Source organism: Uloborus diversus, chromosome 5, assembly GCF_026930045.1.
Source record: "Uloborus diversus isolate 005 chromosome 5, Udiv.v.3.1, whole genome shotgun sequence".
Classification (NCBI taxonomy): domain Eukaryota; kingdom Metazoa; phylum Arthropoda; class Arachnida; order Araneae; family Uloboridae; genus Uloborus; species Uloborus diversus.
Window position 1 is genome coordinate 153,581,625 of NC_072735.1, and position 19,645 is coordinate 153,601,269.

The 19,645-nt window shown below is 33.3% G+C and overlaps 1 protein-coding gene across 1 annotated transcript in view; it reads left to right on the top strand.

Moving 5' to 3' along the window:
• Positions 1-19,645, top strand: part of LOC129222499 (coiled-coil domain-containing protein AGAP005037-like) — a 202,453-nt gene that overhangs the window by 139,573 nt on the left and 43,235 nt on the right. Inside the window, exons 4-7 of the mRNA XM_054857012.1 lie at positions 2,377-2,524; positions 4,692-4,860; positions 13,944-14,087; positions 16,468-16,801. Of these exons, the coding sequence (XP_054712987.1) occupies positions 2,377-2,524; positions 4,692-4,860; positions 13,944-14,087; positions 16,468-16,801 (795 nt within the window). The remainder of the gene's footprint in view (positions 1-2,376; positions 2,525-4,691; positions 4,861-13,943; positions 14,088-16,467; positions 16,802-19,645) is intronic.

The window sequence follows — 19,645 nt, forward strand, 5'->3', positions numbered from 1 at the left end:
GTGCAAGCTTGCATATTACGTTTCCGCCAAAAATAAAGCACTAAAAACGTCTTAATTCCAAAATTTCCATTTTGTTAGTATGAAATCCAAAACGCGTTTCTTCAAATACCTCAAAAACTCCTTTCTGCAGATATTACGCTTTACCTTCCCACGGCAATAAGTGGTTTTGATTAGCTGAGCTATGACTTTGACATTGTTTATCTCTTTTGGGGGAAATAATTAAGGGTAATTGCCAATGGTTTGAGATTGGTTTTGTAGTAGTTTTACAAAAGTGTTCCCACTCAAATCCGTGCTGGTAATACGTCCCTTTTTCACCGAACTCCCAAAAAAGAAGTAAACATTGTCAAGGTCATAGCTCAACTGATCAGAGCCATTCTATACTTGGTTGCCAAATCTTCGAGCCGTGAAGTTTTTTGGAAAAGGGTTCTAAAATTATAAGCAAATTTGCGTCGCTATTAACATCAATGAAATTTTACTACAGAATTACGGATGAAAAGGATTGAACACAAAAAAAACCCCATTGAGTATGAGAGTTTACTACGAAATTACGGATGGAAAGGATTGAACACAAAAAAAAAACCATTGAATATGGCTGTTTTTTTTTTTTTTTTTTTTTTTTTTTTTTAATTCCATGATAGCAGTAATTATTCATTTCCTTTTGTTCGAAAATCTGCCATGGTTGGAAAATTTTCGTTCTGGAAACTTGGTAAAGGTTCCTGAAGCTCAGAAATTATAGTTGTTGACTGCAAAAAATGAGGACAAGATGACTCTTAAACGTTGAATCATGAATTTGATTGAAGGATGTATAATCATTACAGTATTTTTTTTCTTGAAAATTAATTTTGTTCATGCCTATATGATGACATTATTTATTTTACTATACATTTTATTTTTCTCTTCCTAAATGTCATCTTACACCAGAGTTTGGTACTGGAAATCTATTTTGCTCTGAAATGACTTGTTAAATTTAGCAATTGGGTAAAACGCAGCGTTAATAGAATCTTAAGGGTTATTTTTCGAAGTTTTGTGTATTTTCAAATAGATATACAAAAAAAAACATAAATGTTACTTTATATGATACGGATATAATAATAAATGTATCGTAACTACGATTGTACGGATAGAGCCGTGCTGTTTGATTGAACGTATTTAAGCAAAATGTAAATGAAGTCTAAAACTTTAAAGCTCAAGAGCGCAGCAAGCTTCATAACACTTCATCTGTTTTGGGGTCCTTTTATCAGATCGTGTCAAGTTTAGAAAATGGTGGTTTTAACGGCATTTCCCTTTTCACCTCGGGCAATCTTTGCTGATGAACTTCCAAGCACCCCTATGTTGAGCACCATGGTAGAAGACCCCCCTCCCCCATTTTTCGGCTCTCATACTCTACATTATGGAGAAGCGACCTCATAAAATTCTTAAAGTACTTTAAAATAATAAACATCTTTAAAAAAATCTCTTCGTTGCAAAATTCGTCATGGCCAGTGGTCAGAAGTAGCGCGCTGCAAATAGCGACGCTACTGTAGTAACTACATTTTTTAGTATTTTGTAGTGTAGCACACTACTTAAAAAAGTTGAGTAGCGAGTAGTTCGAGACAAAAAAAAAACTAGTAGTTTGTAGCGATTTCTAGAAACTACTTTTAAATTAAGTTTAAAAAAAAGAAAACATTTATGGGTAGCGTAAGAAAGGGAGTGGTGTACAGATCCAGACTCCTAGCTTGAAGTTCAAAATTAATTAATTAGATCCTAAAAAATATAAGTTCCTGTAAAATTTAATCCAATGTTTTTCTCTTCAGCTTAAAAAATGTCTTCCTCGTCTAATCAATTTTATGCATATGTATGCCAATGTAAGATTTAAATCAAACTATGACTGCTTCTATTTACATTTTTCAAATATCGGAATTGTAAAAATTTGAATCTTTCAACTTTTTAATCCTTTCTTACGGCGAATATTCGTAAAATTGTTTTAAGAAAGAAAGAAATGATAGTAATATTCCATGTCCAAATGAACTAATTTTATTAATTGAGCAACTTTTCGTTTAATCCTCAAACAGTGTGTGTGTATACTTTTTATTTACTTACCTTTTTATTTATTTATTTTTTTTTTTTTTAAGTAGTGAAATATAGCGAATACTTTTTTAAAGTAATTTGTAGTCTCTATTTTAAAAAAAAAGTAGTTGTAGCTGTAGTTAACTACATTTGTAATAAAGTAGTCGTAGTTCACTACAAAAACATTTAGTTTTTCCAACCACTGGTCATGACCATTCTTGGCGTAAAGTCAGCTTAAAATTATTTATTTGAAAAAGAAAATGTTGAATATGTAAGATAAATTCATTTTAGGTAAAAACATTATGATTAACTCGTGTCTTTGAATTACAGAGACATTCGTGATCGATCTGTCTTGAGAATCTACGAACAAGACGTCAATGGTGGCGGTGTTTATAGCACTTACGATCAAGATCTCAGTTATTTCTCTGAACCCGAATTCGATTCCGAGTATCAGCATCAGCACATTCACAGAAGCAAGGTAATTATCCCTTTTTGTCTTAGTTTTATTTTATTGCGGCTTTTTTTTTCCCTCTGAGCTGTAAGCTGATGACCAAAATTAATCAAGTTTAAGTTTTCCTAATTTTTCACCTGTTAATTTTTCAATGAAATTCAAATAAAGGTAAAAGTAAACGAGATTAGGAAAGCAGTGCTCTGCTCTTTTTTCACCGTAACTTATTAGTGTTTAGCACCTGTACATTTATGTTTGAGTTAGCTGTAGGTGTTTTCTTCTTCTTTCTTTTTTTTCTTTTTTTTTTTCTTTTCTTTTTTTTTTTTTTTTTTTGAATTGTTATTCTAATATAAATTATTTGCAATGCTATGTACGGATAGACCAGTTACGCCATCCAGCGGCAACAGTTTCGTTTTAGATATGGACTCATCAGTCTGGAATAGACAATAACCGAGCTTAAGGCAGATGCCGCCTCACTGAAGCTGAAAGTGCCAACAAACTGATAGCTAAATTAAATTTAGCACATTATGTAGTTCTGTCGTAGCCCTGGATTAAGGGCGGTAACTTAATGCTTAATAAATTATTTGTTTGATTATAATTAATTATAACAAGAAAAACGTTTTACTTATCGTGAAGATTCAGTTTTATGAGAAATGCCATAGAAATAATAAGTAAATGCTTATATTATATTTTAAAAATATTGTACAATAAGGCTTTTTTCGCACGTGATATATTAACATGTATGCTCTTGTATGCATTTAAATATTTGATTTTCATGTATTTTGCATTGTTTTAAATGTTTTGCTTGTATTTTTTGTTTATTAATAGCTTCTGAAATAAATCGTTTAAAATAAATCATGCGTAGATGAAAATTACGACGCACACAAACAAGTTACAGTTGCAGTTATTGTAACTTTTAAAAAATAAAAATGTTATCCCGTAAAAATAATCAAATGTCCTTCAAAGTCAATGGGAATTAATCATATTTGAGTTTCTAGTCTACAAATTCAGTACAGGAATAGCATTTTAGTTACAACCTTTATAATAAGTCAAAAACCTTTCATGAATTTAAACCCTATTCAAGTTATTCAAGTTCGTCGCAGTTTATTAAAAAATAAAGCTTCAACAAACCGTCCATGATTTTTATCATGTTCCTAAATAAAATCAACTTAATTATAAAATATTTCGAGTTTCATAGAACAAGAATACAGATTGACAACCTCTTTTTGTGAGTTAAAAAGAAATATTCACACTGAAAATGAAAAGAATATTTAGATCAACTATGTTCGAAACTCTTGGAGTAAAGATAATTTCTCCATAAACTGAACATATGCCGTTTTTTAACAATTCGATTTAATGTTCTAAAATTCCTCGAAAATACGTTCACGGCCAGTGTCTTCAGAAGTCATAGTCAGACCTTGGCCATAACGTATTCTGGTCACAACCCTTGCAATGATGTTGAATAAAAATTACTTTTTCAACGACCACGGTTTTTATAATCATAAATGCTTAAATCCTTAGCAAACATAATCTGCAATTATGAATGATGTTGATCTGAAGTAACTTATACAGCATAACCCCGATTTAACGATTGTTAAGGGACTGGAAGAAGTTAGCGTTAAATCAAGGATATCGTTAAATGGAGGAGCATAGACATTTCATGAAGTCAAATCCGGACCAGTGAAATGTTTCATTAAATTGAGGATATCGTTAAATCGGGTGTCGTTAAATCGAAGTCGTACTGTATGCAGTTTTGTTTCACTTTTATTAATTGCCTTTGGATGGTTGTTTAATTTAGACAGACGAAGTAGTTTCTAATGAAATTAGTTGGCAAGCCCACTATCGTTTACGTGTCTCTGCTGTCATTCCGAGACCGTGACAGCACTTACAATTTCCTTGAACTTCGCATTCAAAGCCATTAAAAACGTCTCCCCTCAGAAAAACTCGACCAAAAACAAAAATAGAACACTCGGCTCTGTTTTGGTGATCCCCATAACCCACTCCAACATCATTCGAAAGAGTTCCCTTCTCCATCACCACCCCGTTGCTCTCATCAAATGGAAGTAAACACTCGCCAGACGGTGCTTTAACGAATTATAAAAAGAACTTCGCCATGAATCTAACCAGCAAAACTCCACATTTCCGGAATGTCCTATTTGTTCCTCCTGACTCAGTGAACGTTCTATTTCGGATACAGGCTTCCAAAGCTCCTCTGCCGCCTGCCATAGGGTATTACGGGACTCTGCCGACGCAGTATCTACCTGCTAATCGAACACAGACGCTGCCACACAGTGCTTCGATGAGAACCTATTCTCCTAGCCATGCAGCCGACAGAGGGAAATCACAGACCTTACCCCCAGGAGGAGGTATGTTCCTCCAATTACTTGGAACTATTTTTAGTGAAAAATTGTTTGGTAATGTATCGCGTTCGGTTTAATCAATAATGGCATCTATGTGTGATACACTGGAGGACCATTGCCAACTAGATGCTGAAGGTATGTGATCTTTTTTGTTCTTCTTATACTTACACATTCTATAGGTTCTTGCTGCACTTTAAAAAGAAGTAGACTTGATTTTTAAGTATGTTTTATGATTATTTTTTCGTTTATAATGCTTTCTTTTTTTTCTTTTAACTTTGGATAAGTATGTAAAGAATTCAAGTGTATATAAGATTATACTAATTCTTTAAAATGTATCATTGGGAAATTGTGACAAAATCAAATATTTTTGCTCATAACTTCTGCGAACTTCCTAAATCTTCGAGAATTGTTGTTTAGATTTATTATTAAACTAAGTGCAGGGAAGATGTACTTGACATCTGAGCTTGGCTGGAATTTTTCGAGTGTCTTTAATGATTTTAATTGTTCACCGTTTCCATCTAAAAGTCCCCCCCCCTTTTTTTTTTTCGTTTCTAGTCCCTAAATGTTCGGGGTTTTTTTTTTTTTTTTTTCCTTTTTTTCATTAAAATTTTAGACTTGTTTTGAATTTTCCATTTAGTACCTTTTATCAATGTTCTTTCCTTTTATTTTTTAATATGAATGTGTTTTTCTCACCCCAACCACGATAATTAAATTTTGAATCCAATAGAGACATGACAGGTCAAGTTTGAAACTATTGATTCAATGTAATAAATTCATTCGGAATAGCTTCTTGTTCTAGGCAAAAGAAATAATAACTAAAAAATAATTCTTCATCTATTAATCGGTAAAAATTAACCGATTACTGCCGGTTAATCAATGTATCTCCAATTTTAACCTGTAAACGTTGAGATGAAGGTAATTTTTCCCATCCCATTTTTTTTAGAATTCAGGTCCCTTCTCTCGCTTGGTACTAAACAAAAATGCCTTGGGAGCCCTGTTCTCTTTACAGTTTCCAACTTTCATAATTATTTCAAAAGTTTTTATTGTCAATCTGTTTTCAATGACTTTATTTTCAATGAAAAAAAATAAAAGAAACATTTTTTTTAAATTTGGAATTTCAATGAAACTAGTTAGAGATTTACAGGTAAAAAAAAATTGTTATTGTAAATACATGTAATGTAAAAATACATCAGTTTTAGGGGTACAACAAACAAAGCTTCGAAAGCCGCAGTTTTTCAGAGAATCTGGTTGATTAAATTCATTAAACTGTGTGCTTAAAAAAAGTATTTAATATAAGAATAGGTTGTTTAATTTTTTGACTGGAAAAGAGCAGTTTGGTACAGAATTAAGCAATAAAAGATCTTGCCGTTCAATCAGTATAAAGAACTCAACAAGTTTTTTTTTTCAACCACAAAAATTAAATATACTATCTAAAATTTATATCTAAGACTTGTTTTACAAACAAATGAATTTTATTTACGATGAGAAAGTTTGGTCGGTAATATAATTGTACATTGATCTTTTTCAATTGTTAATTACAGTTAGATCTGAGACTTTTGATCTGAGTGGCATTTAGATCTGAGTGACAATTACTCAACACTGTTAAAACAAAACTATGTGTCCTTGACCCTATTCGTATGCAAAAATAAAATATACTGGGAAAAAACTCTGACGTAATTCAGTTGTAAAAATAGCGCAATGTGTTTGCATCGTTGATTTCTTGAAGAACATTTATAATCAAATTTTCACGATTTTTCCCCAAATCTAAATCAAGAAATTACACTGTGTCGAAGTTTTAGTTTCAGCTCAATTTGTCTCATCAGGTGACCTATGTCACTTATCTGGGTCAACAGCTGTTCAAGTTCTAAATTACAATTTAGTATTAAAGTGTGATTAGTTCTCACTTGGAATTTCGATGTGCAGGGGTTCATGAGATGCTATAAAAAGCAATTAACGGATGTGTTTCATCTGTTGAGGATAAGACTTTCGAAATTCACTTGGCTGAGACACCTGTAATTTGCAAGGCCAAGCAACTGTGACGCGTACGTAAGCTCATATTTTGGCACCCATTCATGAAATTGTACTGAAAACATTCGTCATAGGCGCTAATTTAAATTAATGGATCAAGATTTATTATTTGCTACTCCGTTTCTGTTAAATAGTGAATGAAAAGAAAAATGATATTGCAAAATACATTTGCTTTTTTTTTAAGGAAAACTTTTCATTTTAATGTTTTTAGTTCAACTTCACTCTTAAACTCAATCCATACTGCCTGTTCACTTATCTGGATCAACAGCTGTTCCAAGTCCTAAATTTATGTTCATTATCAAATTGTGGTTAATGCTCACTTTGGAATTTCGATGTGTACGTCTTCATGAGGTACTATAAAAAGCAATAAACGGATATTTTTCATGTCTTGGGGATAAGACTTTCAAAATTCCCTTGGCTGAGACACCTATAATTTGCAAGGCCAAGCAACTGTGACGAGTACGGAAGCTCGTATTTTGGCTCCCATTCATGTAACTTTTGTGCAAGCGTTCGTCATGGGCTTTAATTTAAATTGATGGATCAAGGTTTAGTATTTTCTTCTTCGTTGGCTTTGCATCGTCAAATGAAGGTATTGTTGACATCAAACACTCTCGCTTTTTCTTTTTTACTCTAAAACTTTTATTTTTGCAATAATACCGTATTAATTTCAATAATTAAACTATTTAATCTGATAACTTGCGTCTTATGCAAAGTATTAGTTATTGATTTTGAGTTGCGATATAGGTAATTTCACCTAAGCAACTTCTCTATTTATGTTACCCAGTATTTACTTTTATGTATTTAGATTCAAAATTTTGTACTCAATAATAATATGTATAATGATCCGATAAAGGAGGAAGAAATAAACATGTAAGTTGGAGTTAACAAAAACATAATGTGTAAGACTAAGAAAGTTTACTGTTTTGTATGAACTAATTTTTGAAATATTTGCACAAAATTAGCGATTTGAATCAAATTTCAGCAATCTTTGGTCTCAGGTGTTAATGATAAATTCTAGTATTTAGCCTTTAATGACTTTAATTATTTAGAAATTTAAAAAATATACATACGTGCTTGTTTTTCAGCCCTTTTTTTATATTCAATCAACGAACTTTTTTTACTGTGACTGTCCCAAATCTAGTAAATGTCGACATTAGCCAGTGAATATTAACATCCAAATACCAAAGACATCGGTGGAAGACCGAATATTTCCAATAAATCACCTTGTAAAAGTAACATTCTCAGATTCTGGTCTTTCAGGGTAACATATATATTTTTTCCTCCTTCAGAAAATGGTACTCTCTAATCTCTTTTTTTTTTTTTTTTTTTTTTTTTTTTTTTTTTTGAGAAAACTTTTCTGAGTTTTTGTCTAGAGAGGTTGTTAGCTATGTTTTGCGATTAAAAGCTCATCCAAAAATTTTCCTTGCGAAACAGTGCCATGAGTCTGATGTTTGAGTACAGAACAATGGTAAAATTTTTATGTCTTAGTTAAAGTTTAAAGTAATCTACTGGTGTTTATTTCAAATTTAGTTCCATAGAATCATACTAAAAAGGAATTTAACTCTCACTACTATTGTGAAAACCGCGACCAACTTTCGATTTTCGAAATCGTCACAGAAAGTGTTTTGTCGGCCACGCCAAAGCTCTATGAATGAGTGCCAAATATGAATGAAACGCTATTGAAGAAATGATATCAGCTTAAACTTTATACTATAGTTACTCTCCTCTTCGAAGAGAAGCATTTTATTCATTTCGAAGGAAAACAAAGGTTATTTGTGAAAGAGTTTTTCTAAAATTACTTAAAGTTATTGAATTACAATATGTTTTTAAAAATGTGCCTATATCAGCTTGTTCGTTTGATTTCTGTTGCAGAAGTTTTGCTCCCTATGGAATTGTGTGAAGCTTCAATCGAATTATTTACACCCAAAAGTTCACCCCTTTACATATTCACACCGGCAATGCTTAAAGTGGGCAAAATATTTGTGAGAACGCTTCCTGAATTACAATTTGTGCACATTTTCTCTTTATTTGAATGTTTTAAATCTAAGTCATCGTCGTAAGACTGTTTAAACAGTTAATGTGCTTTGCAATTTTATTGATTTGTGGTTCATTGTCATTTGCAGCTGTGGTTTAGAGTTTAGCCGGTTAAGCTCAGTTACCTTACGCTGATATCAACATTGTATAAATTGATGAAATTTTTCAGATTCAAATAAGATGGGATGAATAAAAACATTTAAGTTTAACATTATTTTTGAATGTTATTACATTATATGACTAATGAGAGATATTATACTAGCTGATCCGTGCGCGCTCGACGAAACAAAATCAAAAAACCGGTTTTTTTTTTTTTTAACACAACGGCAAAAATGTGGCTTGGTTGTTTATTTTCCGCTGATAGAGGTGCAAAAATCTTTAAAATAATGTCTTACTTTTGAACTGTGATGAAGTATTAAGCAGTGTTGGGTTTTGCCGGGAAAAACTGGTTTTTTACCAGGACATGGGAAAAACTAAGTTTTACTTTTTTGAACCGGTGTAAAACCCTAAGAAATACTATTAGTCCTTGTTCATTTGCCGTCAGGCAGTGATTTATAACTTTTTACTAATAAACCTCCACATATCTTTTCTATAGTTTATCTTTTGTATAAATATATTTTTTCATATTAACAATCAACCATTGGAATGCTGGACAAGTAATAATAATGAAGCTATTTAATGAGTTTCAGATGTAGAAAAACTTTTTAAAATAAGGGGGGAAAGAGGGGTACAAGTTTTGTGCTAATCGAAAACTTAAACTGATAATTCCATTAAATTTTCAAAGTTCGTCAGAAGCGATTAATTTAATGTTGAAACAATTAATTTTGAAAGTAGATAACTAAATTTAAAAGAAATAGAAGGTTTCACTAATGTTTAAAAAAAAAATTTATTCGGGAGAGGACATAAATTCTTCTAATTAAATCAAATTTTGAAAGTTTTATAACATTTAAATCAAATCTCCACATTCCCCAAAAGCCATGAAAAAATTTTTTTAATGCGTTGAGTTTTCCTCGAAGCTGTGTTAAAAAAACTGAGTTGTAGTTACCTATTTGTAGCGTCCCCCTCCCCTCTCTCCCATATGTGCTTTGGGAGTGAAAAGTGTAGAATACTCCCTTGAAAATTTTTCTTTTCGTCGAAAGTAAATTTCTTAAATATCTTATTTTGTTATGAAAAATATATAATTTGATAGCTTGAAACAATTTTCAATATTTTTATTATCAGTAATTACAAAAAGATTTTTAAATATCAGTCTTCGTCGGCTTGATAATTAATAATTAGGAAAGGAATTATATAATTAATTCCTTTTGTGTGCTGAGTTCTCAAAATAATGTATCGTTCAGAAAAAGAATTAAATTTCAAACAATGTTCATCCCATTGCATTTAAGAGTGCGCATCAGTTCCATTTTAAAGAATCTTCCTTTACATTTGGAACAATTGTGAATGTTCTTTCGAGTTGTGTGTTCACTTATTATATCCTTCCTGTAAGTCATTGTTGCGATGAAACACTTCAGATAGTGGAAAGAATACACCTGCTTTTCAAGTCAAATGTAATGAATTTAACGAATTGTGCTATTTTTATAATGACGTTTTTGATTGTATTACGGGAACAAGAGACATTTGTAACTCTTCTTCGGTCCAAATTTTACCTCTTGAATGAACGTGAGATTTATTTGCTTCATTGATAAAATGTTTTAAGTGATAAAAATATTCAAAACTCTCCAAATTATTATAGAAGTGTTTAACAATAGACACTTTAACACCCCAGGGACCCCCGAACCTTCCAATCAAAGTCGGATACAAGCTATCATTTTAGGGAGGGGAGTCATGCTGAAGAACGACTTCCTCCCTCCCCCTTTCCTTCGGTTTTGGTACGAAAAGGTTCTGAAACTGCTTCTGTGTCAATAAAAAGCAACAAGGCCAGGAATAAGGCACTTGATTGGGCATAAGCGTTATAAATTAAATTCATAAGAATGAAAAGAAGTAATATTTCAACTATTTACTTTAAAAAATAATCAATGAATTGATATAAGACTATTGAAAACGTTTACATTTTATTCATAAAGTGTTTGAACACAATGGGACAGATTCTTTTGTCGGCGATTTAGGGGGTGGGAAGCATGACCCCCACGACCTTCCCCTTGTATCCACCCTTTCACTGGAAACTCATTTTTATTGTTCTAATAAATAGTTAGACCTGCATTTTGGACATACTGATCACTTGAAAAATTTGTACCACGCATTGTAGAAAGTTCACTTTAAATGGATACATTAGTCATAACTGACCTCTAAGGAACTGTCCATAAATGATGTCACATTTTTGTTCAACAAATTTGCACTCCTTCCCCCTGCATCACAAAGTGTGACACTTCACCTTACCCCTCTCCTTTTCACATGTCACGCTGTTTTCCATAATCGTATTGTTGTACACCCCTTTGTCACAAACTGTCACAATTTCACAAACCTCTCTTCATCCCTAAAAGCGTGACGTCATTTGTGCACCACCCCTAGTGAAAACGGATGTTTTGTGACACTAAAGCTCTTTCATGCGTATTTCATCAGACTTATTTAATGTGAAAATATAAGTGAGAATTTAAAATGAGTCGGTTTTACAGAATATACGTACAGCAGCGTATAACGTTATGTCATATGTGTTTAGTTAGATTTCTTCAAACTTAGTAAGCACACTTTTCACATATATGTGGTGCATTATTGTTATTTTATATAAACAGCGCTAAGAGGATCGCCCAGAAAATATTTCAAAATGGCTTATTTTTTGCAAAATAAAAAGTCAATCAATGACTCGGCCAAAAGGAAGAAGTAGTTACAAATGCCGTTAATTATGTCTCAATTTGCGAGATTCGTGGTAGATTATTGCTGGATCACAGTATAAAAGAAGCAGTCTGTAATCAAACCCATAAATTACTTTTTAAAGTTTTTATAGCATATTTGTCCAAAGTTAATCTTACGTATCTTGGTTTTAAAAACAAGTTTTAGAAATTAAAATTGATAAAGCTTTGGAAATTTATGCTAAAAAAATCTGAGCTTGTTCCAATAAATTACCTTGTCAACAGTTTTTGTATTAAATAAAAACGGCTGTTTTTGGTATCACAAATTACGACATCGTCTGTTTATTTATCTTGACTTTTTTGCAAGGCAAGTGCGCGATAGGAAAAACAACTTTTACAGAAATATTTAGTGACTGCTTTTAATAGCAAGTGCCGATCTATAAAATCTTGCTCTGCGTAGTGGAATAGTGGTTCGGCCATTTATTATGTTTCGATAAAAGTTCAAGAATAAAAGGAAGGATTTGTGGATTTCTTTCATATCATCCGTTTATCAGAATTTAAATTACCTTAGACTTGAATCAAAAGAATGTCTTGCAATTTAACTTCATCTCTTTTTTAGAAAACTTTTAGATTAAAAAATTTTCCCTGCCCTGTTTGGCTTTCCATCATTATGAAAGAAAGAACACTACTTAGAAATGATATATATATATTTTTCATTCTATATCTTTTGCATGTTAATTAGTAAATTCTTCAAAAACTTTTTTTTTTCTGGAATAATGAACATGGTCAGAGTTATTGAGCCAATGCAGTTACAAATCACCACAAAAATTGCGCCGTTCGTAATAAAATTGCAGCAGGGCAAAATAATCTTTTACTATATTGAATTTTTAAGTTATGTTCTACAGGCTTTTTACGGACAGACAGAAGTAAAAACACTAATTTTTTTGTAAAAACAGTATTTTTAAGCAAAATTTAGATTTTAATATATTTATAACCGATTGCTTAATTATTCTTTGATTCAAATCTTCTTCATAAAAATGAAGAACTGGATTTCTAAACTGCTTTAAGTACCCCTTTCATAGTAATACTAGAGCGACAGTAAGAAATGCTACCTCACTCTTTCTGACACGTGCCATGCTTTTTTTTTAATAGAAAATAAATACTGAATGTTGTTGATAAATTACGCGTTAGTACAAATACTTGTATTTGAAGACAACAAACCTGATGAAAGAGATTGAATTAAAAATATTACATTGCTGAGAATCTACTGTCTTTCTTATAAGACATTTAAGTAGATCCAAAACACTTTGTCATTTTTCGTTGCATGAATTCTTTACTGTTCTGTATCATTAACATTTTAAGCTCTTTTTATTATTGAAAATATTCAACATCATTCACATCATGATTACAAAAAGAGTTTGTTTGCTGATAAATAGCTCTTGACATTTGTATTTGTGCACTCCTTAAAAATTCATGCTGTCATGCTTTATATCCAAACATGTATTTCGAACGTGAAACACTTAAATAATATCGCTATTTCTACTAAACGGAATTACAAACCTTGGGTATTAAATTCAATTGCGTGTATGTTGCCTTATGTTTTTAATTCAGTTGAGTGTGCACCTTAAAAATCCATTTCATTTCCAAATATTTCTAACATGAATTATTTTCAATTAAATGATATTACTGTTTCTACTAAACTGAATTTAAAACCTTGTGTTTTCAATGTCACCCTAGAATAAATATGGCTTCAAAGTAAATAGGTATTTACTTTGAAGCCATATTTATTCTATTATAAAATGATTCATGTTATATTTGAAACAATGAGAAGCAAGAGGATGTTTTTTTTTTTTTATTTTTTTTTTTTTTAAGTTTTGAATAAAACGCATGCTTTGCTCAAACTGTAGGTAGACTTTCGTTGGAAAAGTTTTCTAACACATGCTGTATGACAGCAGCGTCCAGGATTACTAGTAACATCCCTTCTCCTAAAACAGATGCGAGTTTCTCCTACCATTTGTGCTAGTACTAGTTATTTCAAAACTTATTTTCGACTGTTATACCCCTTTTCTTCTAGTTGCTTCATTTGTTCGTTTTGGGTTATATTTAATTTTTAACACTACTGTACATTCATCATGAATTGCTTCTTGTTATCTTTGTGTCGATTACATTTTATCAAAGGATTTTGAATGTGTAAATTTTTAAAAAAGTTTGCTTCATTAACAGTTTTGTCTCTTTTTACAGGTGGAACACAGCCTCCCCCAAAGCCTCAGCGCTCTTTCCAACAGACGCTGACACCGTTGGGCAAGACTGTTCGTTCAACTCCTCCACCCACTGGGCCTCCTCCTTCGATTCCTTCACCCAGATCTGGTCAACCGCGACCTCTGGGTAAGAAATAGATTTTTGAGTTGTTAATTAAGAAAAACGTTACCACTGTTTGGAAGATTAATTAAAATTAAATGTAGAAGCAAACTTATGTAAGAGGGCAACGTAGTTTGATGTGCTCTTTTGTAATTTCGAAAAATGGACGTAGTGAAGCAGTACCGACGTTCTTGCTTCCCAGGCAACAATGTTAAGTCTTTTCAGGTAACCCATACAGTTGGATTTGGCATAATACTCAATGCTAACTCATCTCATCTGTATTTTACAAAATTACAATTCGTTGCAATTTTACCTTTGATTTTAGAAAATCGAAATTTGTCTATAATTTGAATGTGTTGCCACAAGACGTTTTATTCTGCTTTAGCGAGCAATGTAGATGTAATGCTCATTTGGGTGAACAGCCATATTTTCGTGTTGGAAACTGCGCAAGTATTGTTGACGATATCGTTCTATCTTAAAGTAAAAAGATTTAAAAAAATTTCTGTCTGGAGACCAAATTGATTTTTTAATAGAGGAAAAATTGATGATCTTTATCTTTATTACTAATAATAAAGCTCAGTCTCTCTGTCTGGATGTCTGTAGGATGTCTGGATCTCTGTGACACGCATAGCGCCTAGACCGTTCGGTCAATTTTCATGAAATTTGGCACAAAGTTAGTTTGTAGCATGTGAGTGTGCACCTCGAAGCGATTTTTCGAAAATTCGATTTTGTTCTTTTCTATTTCAATTTTAAGAACATTTTCCGGGGCAAAATTATCATATGATGGACGAGTAAATTACGAAATTATCATGACGTGGAATGGGAGAGTGAATGAGAATACCCAATTGGGGAGAAATTGGTCATCCATTATTTGTAAATATACAGGCGAACCGAATGATCTTTTAATTTTCAACTACGGGCAAAACCGTGCGGGTACCACTAGTGGTTAATAAAGCAATGAAAACGAAATGCAGATGATTTAATAACACGTTATTTCACGTAATCACGTGTAAGTAAATCAAAAAACTCGAAAATATGTGCTAAAAATTGTCCCTAGGTTGCAGCCTAATGAAAGTTTGAAGCACCTTCTTAGATTCCTAAGACTTTTTGTTCTTTCTGTCTACTGCAACATCTCACACGACTTCGTAGACAGCTTTCAAATCAATAACGTTATTTACCGTCAAAAGAAATTTAGTGGGACGTACTAGAGATGTGCTACTTCTCCAGCTCGATAAAAGTTTCGTCAGAGTGACGTTTTGTTTCTTTTGGATATACAGTGAAGTCTTTATTATGCGCCAGCCAAAGGGATCAGCAGAAAAAGGCGCATACGTGAAAAAGTCTATTCTGAAGTTTAAAGGGCAACATAAGTAAAGTATGAGAGAATGTATAAGAATATTTCCAAACAAAATAGGTTGATATTTCTAATGGTTTGGCAATTACTCTAACAAAACTCTCTCAACTCTTAACAAAATTTGTAAAATATCTAACAAACATTTTATTTCCTTTCAAAATAGTCGGTAATATTTTACCGATGAATTAAAAAAAAAAAATTCAAGTCCGTTCAAAAGAGAAAAGGGAGTTTCAGTGGTATAGTTAAATTGCAATTAATCTTGAATAGTATCTAAAGCTTCTAAGGCTTACACATGATTTAGAAGAATTTTTGCGTCATGTTCTTCTTTATCATCATTTACATCTTCATTACCATCAGGCATTTGATTAGCCGATATCTTCAATATCGCTTAATTCTCTTGTTACTAAACTATCACCTATCAACAAATTCATAAAAACAATAAGTACTTATAACAGATAGCTGCTGAGGATTAATTCCTCTCTTTTTAAAATTTCCTTCAAAGTCGACTCTAAAACTTTAAAATGATCAGCTTTATTTGCTTGTTTATTTATTTATTTACTATTTTTTTAAGTCGCTGATGAGGTCACTTGAAATTTCTTAATAAAATTCTAGCTGCTCCAGTGCTTGACGTGAAATTCAAAGCCGTTATATCTTCTCAATACTACAAAAGTTGCACACATAAGAACGAAAATGGAAAAAGAATTTTGTTTAAATCTGAAATCGTTTTTCGTTCTTTTTTAAGTAAACTTTCTTTATCAGTGTAGGCTGTAGGTAAACAACTAGCATTTTTGTGCCCGAAACACATCAAGTCAGCCTTACATTTTCCTTCGGATTAAAAATACTTTCCATTTCGATATAACGATACTTCTCCCTGTGGGGTAAACGGTAATGATTTCCTAACCTTTTTACTTTGTGTGTACGTGTGTACATTGTATACTTGTGCATATTAAATAAAGTATTATGTATCTGAACTTCTCAAAGGCAATTTTTTTTTGTAGCTCCAGAGAGATCTGTACTCTTTCTGGCCGTTAAACTATCTTTTACTTCTCTTTCCAGTTCCCGTTGGTTCTACGATACCAATGTCACCAGAGAGGAGGCACGAACCCCTCGGTTCGTATCGCACTCCCCCGGACCGTCCATACTCTGTGGCTGGGCAAGCAACATATCACATCTCGCCAGAACGACGATACGACCCACCTTACCATTCCTCTCCAGAACGACGCTCACAACAGGAGTCGGGCTACCTGTCATCACCTGAAAGGCGCGTGGACCACCAGCGATCATTCTCTGGCTACTCCACAAGCTCTTCATATGAGGAATCTTTGTACGGTGGAAGCATTTATGGGACGCGATCGGGTAGTGTTACTCCTGTCATCGATGAAGAGGCTAGGTACGAACCAACTTTGGAATATTATTTCAATTGTTTCTTGCTGTTTCAGAGTGTGCTTGAGTGCACTTTTATTTTGACCAATGTAAGAAAAGCATTTGCAAGAATTACTATAAATACTGCTATGATATACTAGTTGGGATATCCAGTCGAATCTATTCATCTTAAAAATCCCTCTATGTCGAAAGTTTTCAATTTCTGTCATTTGTAGCATAAATTCGGTATTTTTTCCATGCTTACCTCGAATAAGTTTTCCGGCCGGATTTTGTATTCTGACTCAAAAAATAGGGAAAACTCTCTTGACGTGCGGTATTTGTCACGTTTTTCCTGGTTTTGCAAATTTTCGCGTTAAATTTCTTGAGTTTTGTTTCAATCTGAATAAAAGTATACGTTCATTATGCTTAAGCAAAAGTTGGAGATAATTTGCAGGTAGCGGCGTATAATCTGCGGATGTTGTTTTTTTTTTTTATTTTTTTTTTTTTTTTTTAAATATTCAAGCGAAAAATTCCGGATTTCAGAATTCCGAAATTGGGGTCTCATCGTAGAGAGGAGATACTAATCTCAACTCTATGGGTCTCATACTGTATTTGGCTCCAAATTTGTAACAGTGTCCTCCGTTACCTAGTACGGGTGACACCCGGGCCGCCAATTTGTGGTGTCACGCCTACCTCCCCCTCGACAAAAAAAAAGGGGGTTTTAGTATTCTTTGTAAGCATGAAATTCATACAATTTTCAGTCCAAGTATTGACAATATGAACCTAATCCGGAGTATAGTATTCACCCCATAATGTGCGGTGAAAGAGGGGAGGTCCCGGGGGGTTTACTCCTGAAAAATTTAAAATTTGTAGTCTTAAAATGCATTTTAGCTTCATATTTTTCAGAAACTTGCAATTCCACTTTGGGTGTCACCCCCAGACGGGTGAGACCCGGACCGGATCGTCCCCCCTAGTGACGCCACTGACTTAAGGAATGGGACTCTGATTTTCTCTAAAAATTTCGATGGTGCTGTCTGCGCCATAACCCCCTTCCTCCCCCACCTCGGATAAATTGCTCGAATCGCTGGTTTATCGAGATGTCCGATTGTTTTTATTTCAGATCTTAAAATGCAGATTTAGTTCTGGGTGTCCTCCCCCCACCCAAGAACGACAGTGCACTCTCCCCCCTTCCTCAAATTTTACGAAGCTTCACCGCACCCAAAAAAGTTCCTCAATGACACTTTAGTATTTTTTAAACACCTCTAAAATTTTTGATGGTTTAATCTGCACCCTGACCACGCCCCCCCCCCCCTTGTCATCCTTGTTTTAGCTTTACTTGAATTATTAAAATTATTTACTGGGAAATTTGCTTTTCGAGAAAGCCGATAGGTTTTGAAAAATGCAGATGGTTTAGTTATGGATGCCCCCCCCCCCCAGGAGCGAACGCACAACCCATCCACATCCTCAAATTTTACGAAGCACCCCACCCCTCAGAAATGCTATCCCCCCAAAATGAGACTTTTATCTTTTTATAGCACCCTTTGTAAAAATTTGAATGGCATAGACAGAGCTTACCCCCTCCCCTCGTCCCGCTTTAGTAAAATAATTAGAATTAAATTGCTAAAATATTTACTTACCGTTACGGCAGACTGATTTTCTACATAGCAGAAACAAATGCGCTGATATTTAATCTATGGACGTTTCCTAAGAGTGATGACGCAAAGTAAACCCCGCTCCCCCCTTCATGTTACTCGGCATCCCCCCCCCCAGTAGTTTCCCAATTATGAGACTAAAATCATTTTGAAACACCTTCTATAAAAATTTCAATAGTGTAGTCTCCTTCATGAACCATCCCCCTCCCCCCCCCCCCGCCCGGGATCGCCACCCTTGCTTATGCTATAATTATATTAGGAAAAAATACTGAAACATTTTAATAACAAAATGACCACAGACTGTTCTATGCAAAAACTTTAGTTAGGAAAGCTCATCCTAAGGGAGATAGCATCTCCTCTCACTATTTTAGAGCCCCCCTTCTCCTCCCGAAAATGTTCCCCCTTAAATTAGAGACTGAAATTCTTTTTAAATGCCTTCTTTTGAAATTTTCGCTAGTGTACTCTCCATCATGAGCCCTCCCCCCACTTCCTCTTCCCCCGACGGCACCCCTGCTTTAACTAATATTATTTGAATAAATTACTGGAATATTTATTTACCGAGTAGAATGCAGTAACTTTAACAAGAGGTACCCACCCCAAAAGTCATGATATTTTAATTAGCTGAAACAATTCAAAGCAGGTTTAATAATTAAATAAGAGACACGCAGTCCTTCAAAAATTTCTTTTGACAAATTTTATTATCCAGTTTCCTTTTTTCTTTCCAAGAAGATGAAAGGTCACGCTAGTTGCTGATGAAATATCTGACGAATTAAAGTAAAATACGAAACCATTATTACTAACAAACTAGTGTTAAAATTTCAATAAATTATTTTTAAAAAAATTGCTTTAAAAGCTTACAGTTTACTATAATCATTAAAGAGGAGTCATGTAATGTTTGTGTAGATTCGAAAAATAAATAAACACCCCTGCCAGACATAGAACTTGTTCCAGAATCTATATTTTACGATGAAATAAGTTCGATTCGAAAAACGGGGCTTTTAAGCAGCGAAATTAACATGTAATCGCTGATTTAAAACGAGTCTGATTGAGAACCATAACGTGCTCCGTGGGCTCAGCGTCATATGGATTTTCTTCAGATCTGATCTCACTTTTTCTCCATCGATCGGCACAAGACACAATAGTTATGCTTACGTAAATTAATTACTCGTAATGGCAACGATAATATCGAAACTATTTTTTTTTTCCGGATGGCAACTACT